General features: G+C 41.0%; 1 protein-coding gene across 1 annotated transcript; it reads left to right on the top strand.

The window, feature by feature from the left end:
* The first annotated feature begins 2,903 nt into the window (after positions 1–2,903).
* On the top strand, positions 2,904–13,644 carry FAM162B (family with sequence similarity 162 member B). The gene is made up of 4 exons (XM_033143665.1): positions 2,904–3,126; positions 4,879–4,990; positions 11,741–11,849; positions 13,275–13,644. The coding sequence occupies exons 1-4, from the start codon at positions 2,967–2,969 to the stop codon at positions 13,371–13,373; spliced, it is 480 nt and encodes a 159-aa protein (XP_032999556.1). The 5' UTR covers positions 2,904–2,966; the 3' UTR covers positions 13,374–13,644.
* The last annotated feature ends 2,208 nt before the right edge of the window (positions 13,645–15,852 follow it).

The raw sequence follows: 15,852 nt of genomic DNA, 5'->3' as shown, positions 1-15,852 counted from the left end.
TCATTGGATATTTTCTTCATCAGTAACCCTATGTATGGAACCATAGGGTGAAACAGTGACCTCCGTGGAGCAAATGAGAACTTCCATTGAACTTTTTAGGGGGCAGTTCTGCACCCATTATTCTTGCTGCAAAGCCACACATTATGTACACATATATGCACCTATTTAGGAATAATGTGATTCACAGAAATTAAATTTGTATTTAGAAGACAATCCTGTACCTACTTACCTGGGAGTAGGGGCTTACTTCTGTGTAGGCTTGCATAGGATTGCACGGTACCTATGCGTGTGATCTCTGAACCTTTGGGGGAAATGTGTGAAGATCACACACACACACACACACACACTTGTAAATATTTGTTTGTAAATGCTGTTACCAATACCTCAGAAGTCCTCAGTCTTAAGCATTTTGCTGTTGAAAGCTGGCTGTGTTTGTGGCTTTACATCCATCTGAAAGTGACAAAGCTATAATATTTTAATAAAATATCTACTTTTTTCAGCAGCTGGTTACCTACAGCATTGTTGAATGGATGTATGTGTACTGGGATCTCCTCATTATAACAGAATAAAAATATACTGCTATTAAAAATAAACTTTTAAATTTATGTTCTTCCTGGACATTTCTTGTAGCAATCAATTATTTATTGATTTATTGCACTTATGGACAGCTTTCCACCCATAGATCTCTTCATAATCTTCTGACATGTACATGAATGATGATTAAGAAAAGAAGGAAGAAGTAAAGATTTGTGGACGGTCTAGGCTGCTTTGTGTGAACTTTGAACGAACATTAGCAAGACCCGTCTGTGGGTTGTGCTTTGCAGGGGAAGATTTGTAGTGGACGGCAAACTTTCTTTCAGGGAAGTTTGCTTCCAATTATTGATCTCACTGATCCGCCCTGATAAGGTTTTTGAAGAGGTTACAGTTCCCACAGAACACAGTTTGAGAATCAGCATGTTAGGTTAACAACTGAATTATTATTATGATTCTCTGTGGCAGCCCCTAGGTTGTGGAACTCCCTTCCCACAGAAGTGTGCCTAGCACCTCCATTATGCAGGTCTCAGCAAATGCTGAAGAGACGCTTCTTTACTCTGTCCTTTGACACCCAAGGTGTGTATTTTCAGGACCCACCATATTTTTGTGACTGTGTTTTTTAATTGTAAGCTTTTAACCTGTTTTAAACTGTATTTGAATTTGAATTTGTATTTGAATTTGACCTTAGTACTCTAAGGATGAGTAATAAAACAACAATATTTAAGAACAGCTACACGAAATCACAAGATGTGTTAAATACTGCCCCCTCGTGGCCAGAGATTGTAGATGTAGCTATTTGGGTGCGAACTGCAACTTGAAGTAATGTTGCCACACTCGGCGACAGTCCTTTCCCCCTATTCCACTGCTGGCACACTTGGTCCAGACACCAGACGTCTGATTAAGTCCATACCTGGTACAATATAATGCCATTCTTCTACCACAATATTCCCCCATATGCACTCCAAAAGATATTGTTCACTTTTAGCTCAGAAGTAGGATATCCTTATATCACCTCTATAAAAGAGTAGCTCTGAAGTCCTTCTGGTATGCACTGTGGAAACTGAGTAAGTCAATCCATGCATTGTCTTCACACTCTGAAGATTGTTGCTTCTCCTGAAGGGGAGCCTCATTTTATTTTCTAAAGAGACCGAGCCTGTGCGGTCTCTTTCTGTGCTGCTGATTATCAAAGTCATGTGAGAGAGAGCATCACTGTGTCTGGGCATTCCCCAAAACTGTGCCTATCCCCCCCCCACTCCACACCCCCAGTGTTGCAGTAAAAGTCAGTTGCCAGTGTGATGCTTCTGTACATGGAGTGTGGAACCATCACCTCATATTTCACCCTAGGAAACAAAAAATGGCTTGAGCCATCCCTGCATGCAGACACATATTGTTATCGTGTTTGTGGGGGACCTCCTTGAACCCAAGAAATTAATAAATGGTAGGGTTTTGATTATTTGGGATGTGATTGAAAATATAATGTAGCCTTAAACTAGGGACAGGCAAATTTATCAACACCAGAATATCACAGTTTCACTTTTTCCCCCCAATCTAAAGTTCAGTTCCCCACATTTCCACACCAGCTTGCAATTTTTTTTAGAAAAGTTCTCATGGAATTCATCAGTGTATTAGTTCTAATTTCTTCAAATATGCATATTTACATTTTTTTTACATAATAGACATATTTTGCAAAGTAATTTCCTCTATTTTGAACACATTTCTGCATTTTATTTTATTTATTTATTTAATATGCATTCTTATGCACCATTTACTCTAATATATGTATTTTGCACATATTACTCACCTGGAGAACTGGACTGCAAAATTCAGAGAAGTGCAAATTTCGAAGGATGGCTGCTCTTTTGGATCATGTAGTGTTTTGGAAGGTGCAAATTCAGTAAGTTTGCCTTTAAATGCAAGCTGGATCAAATCTTTCTCCCATCTCCAGCAGAAGGTCTCAGGCTTAATTCCTGGCATCTGCAGGTAAGGCTTAGAGAATTCATTGTCTGAATCCCTGGAAAGAAACTGACAGTCAGAACAGACAGTAATAAGCTAGAACAATTAATAGTCTCTGTAGCAAACCGTTTCCTATGTTCCTCAAAATACTGTATTAAAATACAAAAAACCCCCACTAATTTCAATGCAACAAAGACAATAAAATTCAGCGCCAACCTTGCTTTCTAGTGAAGGTTAGGGAAACCTAGAAAGGGGTCCCTTTTTCATTTTCATTTGTAACATGGAGAAACACAGGAAAAGAGGAGGAGGAGGGGGGGAGGAAAAGTTGGCAAAGGATCAAGGAGACTGGAAAACGCTTCTGCTGTTCCCAGGCATGGAGAGGCGGTCCCAGAGATGATAAAGGCAGATGCTGGACACCACTCGTGGGAAGCAAAGGGTTTGCTTGATTTCCTTCTTCACTCAAACGGGTTGCCCTCACCATGCTGGCTGCAAGTGGGACCCGTATCCGTGTCCAGTTTGGGCGGCTCCTGGCGGAAGCAGGGCAGCTCAGTTCTCCTGTCCGCCGGCCTCTAGGACCAGGGCTCCTGGGCTCCACGGCATTGTCCTGCACAGATCAGAACAGAAGCTCGGGGGCAACAGGCTCAAGTGAGTAGCTGGCAAGGACTGTTAACCTGTGGTTTGATTTTGAGATCCCACCAGTGGTGCAATTAGACAATTTTAGGCCCTGACCTTAATGGCGGCCCTGAGGAGAGGGAGGTCTGCCAGCAACACTCTCCAGTATCTGCTGCTCAAGGTGGCTCCTTCATCTTGTCTAATGGCAGGGCTGGCCCTGATGTGTTGCCTAAAAGTGCACTGGAAGAAAGAGGGAGACGGGATTCTATTGATCCCTGTGGTAATTCTCAGTGTGCAGGTGCAGATTATCTCTCTCTCTCTCTCTCTCTCTCTCTCTCTCTCTCTCTCTCTCTGTGTGTGTGTGTGTGTGTGTGAGAGAGAGAGCGAGAGAGCGAGAGAGAGATGGTTGATTATAATATTTAGTACATCCGAATTAGAGTTCTTTGTATTTATTGACTTGAAAAGCTTTGCTTCTGTTACTGTGGCCAGCTCAGTTGCAATGATAGTTTAAAACTTTTTTGGGGTTGAATGTTTTGACCTGGCGTAAGCAGCAACCCACTATAAGCATACAGTGTATATCTAGGGCTTTTTTATTTCATATATATATATATATCCTGTCTTTTTCCAAAAATGATTCAAGGTGACTTACAACGCGTGTCCACGCACGCGCGCACGCACACACACAAATCAACATTTCTAAAACCAACCTACAAAGACCAATATCAATACAGAAAAATAGAATCTAGAGTGGATTGAATTTTACATTCATGCCTTATTCATATATACACATGAGAATATTTGGATCTTGTTTTTGATCCAAAGCATCTACAAAACATCTAAAAGTGTGTGTGTGTGTGTGTGTGTGTGTGTGTGTGTGTGTGTTTTACACCAAATGCATAATGAAATACAGTGGTATCTCTGGTTACAAACTTAATTCGTTCCGGAGGTCTGTTCTTAACCTGAAAGCGTTCTTAACCTGAGGTACCACTTTAGCAAATGGGGCCTCCCGCTGCCGCCGCACCACTAACACATGATTTCTGTTCTCATCCTGAGGTAAAGTTCTTAACCCGAGGTACTACTTCCGGGTTAGCGGAGTCTGTAACCCAAGGTGCTTGTAACCCGAGGTACCACTGTAACTAAACTGGGCTACTCCAAAATGATTGAACAGGAAGCAGTAGCAACAACAAAGTAACCAGCAGCAGGGGGGGGGGAATGATCTGGCAGAGCAAGCTGGGAAGGAAAGATGTCATTTTATCCTTTGTCCCAGGCAGCAAAATGTCTTGTGTTGGTTTCAAGTTCAGAGGGCCCAATACCATCTTTTGACGTGATTACCTTTACTTGTAGTGAAGACAAACAGCAAGGGGGAAAGGATGATATTCCTCTAGCAATAGATTTCAAAGCCTTGGGGACACTTAGAGCAGGCCTCTGGAAAGGGAGGGAGGGAGACCATAACACAGAAACAGAGCTCAAGTTATGCATACAGGAGCTCTCAGGTTCCTTCCTGACTTTTCCAGTTAAAAGCATCAAGTAGAAAGTGAGGCTTGATTTGGCCCAAAACAAATCAGACTTTTTGCAATAAGGAAAGTGATGGGGAAAGGACCCTGCAAACAAGTCAGGATGAATGCTCCACACAGAGGTTGTTTGGAAGCGGCCGAAGTCTGTCTGTCTGTGTGTCTGTGTGTCTGTCTGACTGTCTGTCTGTCTGAGCCTAGACATTTATTTCTTTACCCTTTCCATGACTGTGATTTGACATGATGTTCTGTCTACTGGATCTTGAAGCTGAGAAGGTGTACAAAGTGCCTGGCGGACACAAACCCTCAACATTTGACAAGAAAATCCTCCTGTGGACTGGACGCTTCAGAAAGGAAGATGAAATTCCTCCAAGGATCCCGTATGTACTTCATTTTATTCAACCACTAGAAACACTACGCTGAGGAAAACCTACCGGTCCTGCCATATTTTAGAAGTAGTCACAATCCTTTAGTGGAAGGGAGGGGAGGGAGAATGGAAGACTTTTGAAAAAATAAAGCTATCCATCTAGCTCAGGAATAGTCAACATGGTTTTATCCAGATGTTGTTGGACTACAACTTCCATCATCCCTGACCATTGGCCATGCTGCTGGGGCTGATGGCAGTGGGAGTCCAACAACATCTGGAAGGTCACAGGTTCCCTACCCCTGTTCTCCTTGTTCTGTAAGATGAACCTTGCAATCAAAACATACACCATGTAGATCAAAAATAATTTCTGGCTTCCATCATTGAGTTGCACTAAACTTTCCCAGATATGCACTCATGTATTTATAAGAAACTAGGGCCAATCCATAAGAAACTATGGCCAATCCAGCTTTCCAGCCTATGTTCTTACTGCAAAAGTCAGGCAATGGGAGTGTGACACTTGACTATCTCATGGTTTGTTAAACTAGTGCTCGACAGAGCAACTCCCATCAGGGCGGACCTTAGTAATATGCCTCCCTGTGCAAGGCCTACATTTGATGCATTCTCTCCAGTCCTCATTGTGCTGGGGTTTTGGGAAGGCGGTGTAAGGGTCCTACAGCCCTCTCACCTCCTTCCCAATGCTTCTCTGGCTTTGGGAATGAGACAGGAGGACTCTAGGATCCTGTCAGAGCCCTCACACCTCCCTGAGGCTGGGCAACTGTTTGCCTGGCTTTGAGGTGGTGCCCTCCTCAGCAGCTGTGTGCCTAGTTCCACTGCACCACTATATCCGCCTCTGACTCCCTTAATCCCTGACTATTTTTCCATGCTGGTTGGAGCGATGGGATATGAGCTGCTAGTGATCTACAAATAGGCTTAATCCTACTGATACAGGTATTTTCCATTAGGATAATTTAAATTTTAGTTGAAGAAAACAAGGATATGGCCTTAAGGATTTTGAAGCTTAGCTTATTGCACGTACAAGATGACATTTTTATTTTGCTTAGGGGCATGGGGGAAGTCTGACATGCACACTGTGATCAAAGGCGGATGGTGTCCGTAATTGTTTATAAACTGCATGAACAATGTGTTCTTGTCAATTCCACATTGGACTGTGAGGTTCATATTCCACTTAAAGGTCGGAAAGGAAATGAGGAGGAATGTGTGTCAGAACATGTTTTATTGCCCTTTGTAGAAATGATAACTTTGATCACAAACACACACTTATGTGAATATTTAGGCTTACTAACTCTGTCAAGCACAATGCACATTGACTGTGACAGACACACACACACACACCCCTAATAAAAAATAATCATCATGCTGAAATAGCTTTGCATATCAGCAGGCTTAAGCAATATATGTAAGTGAGATATGGGTATGGGGCAGTTTAGCGTCAGACATGCACCAATACACAACTGAACTACACAGTCAACTTGATTTTTTTCAGCCTGATTTCTACATTGTTTACATGCTTGACATGCAACTAAGGGCCAGACTAGATGTTGCAATGGAGTACTGCTGTCACCCCAAATGGCTATTGCATGTCTCACTTTCCTCTCTAGTCTCTGTACTTCTTGCATGATGTTACAACTTTCTGTGTTTCTCTGTGCCATTAGGACTCAAAGTAAGTTCTACTGGACGTCATGGGGTGGGTATTGGAAGCATGGTGGCCATTTTTAATGCCAGCCATATGCTTATTGTAGTGTCTAGGTCGGTTCACCTTGAGCACAGGGATGGGGTGAAATTTGGTTCTTGTTGCATTTAAAAGAGAACCTACTTAATTCTCACTTCCCAAACAACTTGTGGACCAAAACAAGCCATCTTTCATATCCAAATTTCTCCCAATTCTGAAATGCAGGTCTCCAGCTAAGCAATGTGTACCAAAATGCACATATGTGAGGAAGGTGTGCATAAAAATGCATATTATATATTAGCCATAATAACATACAAAAAAAGTCTTCTATTGCTTGCTAAACTGTGCACAAAATTGTATTAGAAGTGTGTTTATAAGGAGAAATTTGCAGTAAAATGCAGACGGGTTTTCAAGAGAACTTTTTTTTATTTAAAAAGTAAACCAATGTAGAGATGTGGAGAACTGAAGATTGGAGAAGTGAAAAATGGAGAGAAACTGGTCCAGCCATCCTTCATTGAGCCACAGAACGATGAGATCTTTCTTACAATAACTGTCCTGGTATCTGTACAATTTGTGGCAGGACTTTCCCATATTCCTGCAACTACTAGGTACTACTAGGTACTACCTAAAGCAAGGTACTACCTAAGTGCTGACTCAGCCCTTCTTAATTTTTATCCATGTGTTCTTGATTTCTGGGAAGGACTGCAAGTGTCTTCAGCTGAATGCATTTACAAGTCCCCTTTCAGACTTCACTCAGCACACCAAGGATGGGCCTGGTGGGTGGCAGGATGGGAATACATGGCCCTTCAGCCCCATCTCAGATAGAATTTAAGACTACAAGCTGTTACCATCGCTTCAGAGCAGCTGCAGCCACAGCAGCAAAAGATGTGGCTTGCTTGCAGAATCATAACAGCAATGGCCAATACCAGGCAAACAACTCAAAGCCAGCTTCAAAGAATAATAGAATCATAGAGTTGGAAGAGACTACAAGGGCTATCCAGTCCAACCCCCTGCCAAGCAGGAAATACCATCAAAGCATTCCTGACAGACGGCTGTCAAGCCTCCGCTTAAAGACCTCAAAAGAAGGAGACTCCACCACACTCCTTGGTAGCAAATTCCACTGCCGAACAGCTCTCACTGTCAGGAAGTTCTTCCTAATGTTTAGGTGGAATCTTCTTTCTTGTAGTTTGAATCCATTGCCCCGTGTCCGCTTCTCTGGAGCAGCAGAAAACAACCTTTCACCCTCCTCTATATGACATCCTTTTATATATTTGAACATGGCTATCATATCACCCCTTAACCTTCTCTTCTCCAGGCTAAACATAACCAGCTCCCAAGGCCGTTCCTCATAAGGCATTGTTTCCAGGCCTTTGACCATTTTGGTTGCCCTCTTCTGGACACGTTCCAGCTTGTCAATATCCTTGCATTTCCCTGTGCTACATGTGGCCGAGAAGACTGAAGATGAAATAACATTTCTAAGGCATTTTTTCATGTGCACTCATCAACTCCCACATTCATTTCCTTGAAAAATCATTGTTCCTATCCTGTTGAAATACAAACATTTGATAAGCTAAATGTAACATTTTCTGCTAGCTGTTCATCCCTGTCACCACAGAAAAGTGCTGTGCTTTTTATCTGTTTGTGTTCCTGTTTGCATGAAGAGATCATCAGCTGTAACTTTCTGACCTTTAATACCAAAGGATTGTTGTAGCGTGGAGCTTCCCATGGCTGTTTTTAAAATGAAAGCAGGCAAATACTTTTGCAATGACAAATTGGTCTTATTTACTAACAGTATTACTCAACATTACACCATTTATTTTAGGGTTGCCATTTTTAAGAAGACCCCAAAATTGTTGAGATTTTTAGACAAAACCCAAAGGGGTTTTTTTTGTTTGTTTTTTTACAAAAATGCAAAAAAGCAAACAAACAACCTCTGGATTTTTCAGTTGACATGCCTAACATCCGGGACAAGGCACCGGGTGTCAATTCCGCCTTTGAAATCCCAGTAATATCTGGGAAAACCAGGATGTATGGCAGTTCTAATTTATTTACAGACTCTACAAGTGTCCCTATTTTCCAGGCACATCAGGGCAGTGAGACACAAATTAGGGGTTTACTCTGAGTAGGGCAAACATTGGCTACAGCTCTCCACTTCCAGTGCTCCTACCATTCTATAATATTCATAAGCTGTGCCATTTCACTAGTTGGGATCCCGTTTGAATTTAATTTTTTATTTAATATTGGATCGCTTTGAGCCCCTCCTCCCTAACAATTTGGGGGGCCCTGAAACTGGTAGATCCTGCACTTATGGAGAGATTACAGGGAATCGTAATAATAATAATAATAATAATAATTTATTATTTGTACCCCGCCCATCTGGCTGGGTCTCCCCAGCCACTCTGGGCGGCTTCCATCAAACATTAAAATACATGTCTGTCTCTCTTGCTTGTTTTATGCCTCTGGTATAAGGCACTAATCTGCTGCTTCAAAACAGTTCCAATTAGTGGACCATGAAATAACCATTAGTTGATTTAACCCAACAAGTTCGTGCTTTGCTCCTCTCACGGCAAGTGACTTAGAGATTAATGGGTTTAATGGGCTGGCCTGTTTTTGATTTGTTCAATTCTAAATGCATTTAGTACTTAATACTATGAAATTCATCTGCCTGCAGGTTTATCTACAGTCTTGTCTCCACACACTGGGAAGAGAGGAGCTCTGAAGCTTCTGTCCCAATATTCAAGGCTGCTTTTGCAAGTTTCTTTGTGTGTGAGGTATTATAATAATAAACATATTTTGTTTGTGATGCATTCACACAGGAACTGGGAAAATTTGATTTGGTTTGTATTTAAAGCAAAACCTACCTAATTAGTGTTTTTCAAAGCAATACGCGTACCATAATACATACAATCATGCTTCAAAAATTTGAATTTCTCTTAATTTTGCAATCCAGTTCTCCAGCCAAGTACAGTAATATGTACCGAAAGGCATAACCTAGGATTAAATATGCATATAAATGCATACATTACTGAGAACCACCTACAAAAATGCAATATATTTGGGAGAACTGATCTGTAAAAATGTCTGTTAGTTAAAACTGCATTTTAAAAAATCTATACGTCAAGAGAAATTCTCTCCAAGATGCTGATAAATTTTCACAAGGACTTAAAAAAAGCACACTAATATGGAAATGTGGACAACTGAATTTAAGATTGGAAAAATGAGAATCTGAAAGAATCTGAAATGGACAGATCTGTCCATCCCTAAGGGACACTGCAGTTGGGAATTCAGCATACATAAAACCACATCCACATTGATTTCAATCAATTAAGTCACTTTGAGACTTCTTTGTATAATGTGACAAAAATACATAAATACTACTACTGATAATAATTATTCACAGGAGAAATTCAGTGAAAGCACAGAAGTCAGTGCTGTTCACTCCCAAGTAAGGCAGCAATCCTAACCAAACTTACTTGAGAGTAAGCCCCATTGAATTCAATAGGATTTACTTTCAGGTAGAAATGGTTAGGGTTCACAGCTCAGCAGATTATATCCAACAGGTGGAATGAGGAAGGCAATTTTTAGCATTTTCCCTGCCCCCCCCCCAATTTTTGCTCTCGCAGTTTGGTCACACTCATGTTGGTAGCTTCGAGAACACTGTCCAACCATCTCATCCTCTGTCGTCCCCTTCTCCTTGTGCCCTCAATCTTTCCCAACATCAGGGTCTTTTCCAGGGAGTCTTCTCTTCTCATGAGGTGGCCAAAGTATTGGAACCTCAGCTTCAGGATCTGTCCTTCCAGTGAGCACTCAGGGCTGATTTCCTTCAGAATGTATAGGTTTGATCTTCTTGCAGTCCATGGGACTCTCAAGAGTCTTCTCCAGCACCATAATTCAAAAGAATCAATTCTTCGGCGATCAGCCTTCTTTATGGTCCAGCTCTCACTTCCATACATTACTACTGGGAAAACCATAGCTTTAACTATACGAACCTTTGTCGGCAAGGTGATGTCTCTGCTTTTTAAGATGCTGTCTAGGTTTGTCATCGCTTTTCTCCCAAGAAGCAGGCGTCTTCTAATTTTGTGACTGCTGTCACCATCTGCAGTGATCATGGAGCCCAAGAAAGTAAAATCTCTCACTGCCTCCATTTCTTCCCCTTCTATTTGCCAGGAGGTGATGGGATCAGCAGCCATGATCTTAGTTTTTTTGATGTTGAGCTTCAGACCATATTTTGCGCTCTCCTCTTTCACCCTCATTAAGAGGTTCTTTAATTCCTCCTCACTTTCTGCCATCAAAGTTGTATCATCAGTATATCTGAGGTTGTTATTTCTTCCGGCAATCTTAATTCCGGCTTGGGATTCATCCAGTCCAGCCTTTTGCATGATGAATTCTGCATATAAATTAAATAAGCAGGGAGACAATATACAGCCTTGTCATACTCCTTTCCCAATTTTGAACCAATCAGTTATTCCATATCCAGTTCTAACTGTAGCTTCTTGTCCCACATAGAGATTTCTCAGGAGACAGATGAGGTGATCAGGCACTCCTATTTCTTTAAGAACCTGCCATAGTTTGCTGTGGTCAACACAGTCAAAAGCTTTTGCGTAGTCAATGAAGCAGAAGTAAATGTTTTTCTGGAACTCTCTAGCTTTCTCCATAATCCAGTGCATGTTCACAATTTGGTCTCTGGTTCCTCTGCCCCTCCCAAATCCAGCTTGCACTTCTGGGAGTTCTCAGTCCACATACTGCTTAAGCCTGCCTTGTAGAATTTTAAGCATAACCTTGCTAGCGTGTGAAATGAGCGCAATTGTGCGGTAGTTGGAGCATCCTTTGGCACTTTAATTACAAATTACTAAAAAATACCCCCCAAATTTAGTCCTTCTGTATATTTTGTGAGTATAAATAAAGCAATTAAAAACATTTCAGTATGTCACACATTAATTCAGTATTCCTTAGTCTTGGGTGCTCGTCATCAGAAGTTGGAAGACATTTCCCATAATTGCTTGCCAAATTTGGGTGGCCCAAGGTTGTTGCAGAACGCTGCTCTAATTGGTTCCAACCCAATTTCTGTTGCAGGCCCGAGATGCTGGATGCTGCAAGGAACAAAGCCCGAGTGAAGGCCTGTTACATTATGATTGCCCTGACAATCATAGCTTGCTTTGCTGTGATTGCCTCTGCTAAAAGGGTACGTATTGTTCCATGGGAAACTTCTGGATTTTGATACAATTTTCTTTTTAAAATAGCAATTGTTAAATTGATTTCTGCCTAATGTTACAATAGCTTCACACTAAACAAAAACACCTTTAAATAAACTAGAAATAAAGATCAAGAGAAGTAATAGCACCACTCTCTTCTGCCTTGGTCAGACCACATCTGGAATACTGTGTCCAGTTCTGGGCACCAAAATTTAATATTGACAACCTGGAATGTGTGTGGAGGAGAGTGACCAAGATGCAAGGGTCTGGAAACCAAGCTGTATGAGGAACGGGTGAGGGAGCTGGGGATGTTTAGCCTGGAGACGACTGTGATATGATAGCCATCTTCAAATATCTGAAGGGCTGATACATGGAAGATGGAGCATGCTCTAGAGAGTAGGTCCCATATCAGTGGATTCAAATTACAAGAGAGATTCCAACTAAACATTAGGTGGTGGTCTCTCCCTTCATTGGATGTTTTAAAACAGAGGCTGGATGGCCATCTGTCAGGAATTATTTAGCTGCAATTCCTCCATTGCAGGGGGTTAGACAAGATGACCCTTGGTGGTATCTTCCAACTCCAAAATGCCTTGATTCTATGAAATATCTAGTCTGATTCTGTTTACTATCTGGGCCAGTGTGACCATAAGACTTATTTCTCCTGCACGTTTGTTCAGAACGGTCAACTGCTGCAGCAGTTTGTTTCCAAGCTATTGCATTATGTTTTGGCACAAGGTATATCAACACTACTTAGGCTGGGCAAAGGATTCATCTGCCATCACGTCAGGAGTGAGGACAGTGGAGACTGGTCCATTTGGGCAAAAGGGGCACTGGCCCATCAACCTCCATCTGCTCTCTTCCAGCCCCCACCTGCCTGCCTCTACTTACTTGTGTCTCAGTATTTCCCCTTGTAGAATTCAGCAGGTGGGATGGAGGCAAAACTAGAATTTGTTAGCTCTGCCTCTCTCTTGCTCTGGCACCACCTATTGTTGGGCTCCCAGCCTTCCACCCTACTAGTCCCAATGGGCACAAGGTACCCCTAGGTAGACAACCTGCTGCTTTCAGATGTTGCTGTACTCCAGCTCTCATACCTTCAATGTTGGCAGTACTGTGTTGCTCTAGGTTATTAGGGCCACTGCTTGGTTTTCATGTATTCCGTTTATACCCAATTCTTCCTCCAAGGAGCTTAGAGTAGCATGCAAACTCCACTCCTACAAGGGTTTGGGTAGAGAGCGATTGCTTAAAGGGAGCTTCCTACTGGTTTGAACCCAGATCTCCCTTGTCCAACACTCTGCAAATTTCTGAGGATGCTATGCTTGCAATGCCAGCACATGGCCACCCTATGTGGAATAATGTCTATCTTTCAGCTGTTCTTTTCACTGTGCCACTATGAAGTGGATGCTCTACTTTTGCAGGCTGTTGAACGCCATGAATCCCTCACAAGCTGGAACTTAGCAAAGAAAGCCAAGTGGCGTGAAGAGGCTGCAACACGAGCAGAGGAAAAGGCAAAATGAGAGCCATCTGCTCTTGAAACTGGAGCTGTGCTGGGAACGAAGAAAACACACAAAATTGGCAAGAGTTAGCAAGATATATCCTCCAGGGAAAACGCTGAAGTTGAACACAACTTACTACTAACAACTTTCATTTCCACTTGTGTAACAAATATTGGGTGAGAGATAATTAATTTTTTCTGCCACAAGTGAATAAATAAATCAAGTTCAGTTGAAAGTTTGCTCTGAAAGGATTCATCTGCTATTTTGCTTCTATTTGAACTTTTAAGGTCTGTGTAGTTCAAACTGAAAACACAGAACTCCATCAACCGTTAACAGTGGCTTTTCTTACTCAACAAAATTTGTCCTGATGGAAAGTGTTGTTGTCTTTCTTTGTCTGTTGGTTCCCTATAAATCTTGATGCCTCTTGAGATATCATTGCCAAACTTAGCATGGGGGCTCCCAGGGTGGGGGTGGCACTCTTCATGTTTGACACCACCTGCCATTTTGAATCAAAACGGCAGTTGGAGAATAAGGACTTTATAGGATTTGGTCCAAATGAATTTTACAAGGTTTTCTCCTGTCCCATCTGATTTTCCCAATCCCAAGAGGTATAGTTAAAAACTGAGTAAATTAAAACTGTAATGGCTCTACATACCTACATATGACCAAGGGCAGGAAATATAGATAAACTTACTTCTGAATAACCATGCATTGGGTTTGGCTGTAAGCCTTACAGTAGAGATCTCTAACAGTGCAGTCTAAGTTTGTACATGCTTCTGGTCTGAAAAGTTATTATAACTTATTAAGAAATACTGAAAGTTCTAAATTCAGAAGACACACACTGCCTTTGCAAAATACCTTTATTAGTTTTGTATTGTAGCATTTATAGTAGTAACATTCCCTAATATTGCATACTGTTCTTATTTGTAAGTTTGTTCAGTAAGAGCCTCTAGTGTGTCTTTAAAGATGCAGTATCAATCAAATTACAAATGAATGTTTAAAAACACAGTAACAATAATGACTAAGAACAACTCTTACTGGAGATGTGAATCTTTGTAGCAGTTTCATAATCTGTATTTTTCAAATAAATTTGCAGGTTAATAAGTTAATAAGGTTCAAGCAAATAAATAAATCTGGAATCAAATGTAAAAGTAATAATCATTTTCTGTTAAACAATCCAACTAATAATCATTTTCTAAATGTAAACCAATCATTGAATGAACACCCATTATTTCTTTACCACCCTTTTAAAAAGGCAATACTATAAATGTAATAGCAAAATAAATTATTCAATGATAAAAGTGCAGGGACCCAAACACAAAACAAAACTATGGTTTTGTATCTGAAATAAATACTTGGCATGGTTGCATAGACTGAGGTCATGTCAAAATGAGGCATTTATGTGAGAATCACACAACTTGCACCAGGGAAACACCATAATGGTTTAATTATACAAATGCAAAAACTCTAAACCATTTTGGACTGACTACTAAATCCAGGAGACTGCAGTTGCCACTCACACCTGTTCTGATCAAAGGTTTCACCACCAACATCCCTCTATTAAGCATCAAGACTTCTCAGTTTCGTGCATAAGAGTGAATTTGAAGTTAAATCAAATACTGGTATTTAAAAGATCCAAATTAACCATATAAAATCGTACAGCTTTAGCAATGATTCTCTGAAGTTTCCAAATTCATGTTATAGACTAGATTCAAGAGACATACTTCCAAATGATTAAATACACATTAAATTCATTTATCTCTAATATTTCTATTTCTTCCATGGTTTGTATAAAGTCTTGAGTTTGGCTCAGATGTAAATGTTTTGATGATAGTATCTACTGAATTCTCCAATTAAGAGCAGGCACAACTGGCAATATTTGTAATATAGCAAAACAATGGGCTACCCTGTCAACCCTGAACATTTGTTTTTGTTTTATAACATACTAGAGGAATTCTAACAAATTTATTTTTACTGACCACTTTCATTAACCTGTATTTGGAATGAATGATATAAGACACTCAGGACCAACATTTCCAATTAAAACTATTAAAAAGGGGGACAAATTCACCCTTATATAAACTGTTACCTGTTCAAAGCTAAAAACAGAATTCATAGCTAGCTGCACAATTCTTCTCCCCATGATACATTTGTTTTCCAGCAAGCATTCCTGCATTTCCCCCCTAGTTGTACCTCACTATCTTTACATAAGCTACAGCTACAGTATTAATACTACAACACCTCCACTAGCAAACTTCGACTCCATAACCCTTTAGAAGTAGATATTGCTGCTACAATGCCTTTGTGAAACTGGCTACAGAGACCTGCGCACATCACTGAAGGCCAGGCATGTATCCGTTACTGCACTTCCAGTTCTCACAACTACGGAGAGCAAAAGTCTCCCAGGGGATGGAGCAAGATGTATGTGAGATTCTGAAGTGCCTAACAGCCAACAGCTACTCTGAGCTGCGTCATGCGGAAATTCCTCACAATACGCATC

The sequence above is a fragment of the Lacerta agilis genome, chromosome 3, assembly GCF_009819535.1.
Source record: "Lacerta agilis isolate rLacAgi1 chromosome 3, rLacAgi1.pri, whole genome shotgun sequence".
Taxonomy (NCBI): Eukaryota; Metazoa; Chordata; class Lepidosauria; order Squamata; family Lacertidae; genus Lacerta; species Lacerta agilis.
The sequence above is the reverse complement of the archived record's forward strand: the minus strand, read 5'-3'. Positions and strand labels throughout refer to the sequence as shown.

Bases quoted from the DNA above. Each gene is read 5' to 3' on its own strand.
- FAM162B (XM_033143665.1), top strand. From the start codon at position 2,967: ATGCTGGCTGCAAGTGGGACCCGTATCCGTGTCCAGTTTGGGCGGCTC. The intron at 3,127-4,878 runs GCTCAAGTGAGT...TGGATCTTGAAG, and splicing joins CAGAAGCTCGGGGGCAACAG to CTGAGAAGGTGTACAAAGTG. The intron at 4,991-11,740 runs GTATGTACTTCA...TTTCTGTTGCAG, and splicing joins GAAATTCCTCCAAGGATCCC to GCCCGAGATGCTGGATGCTG.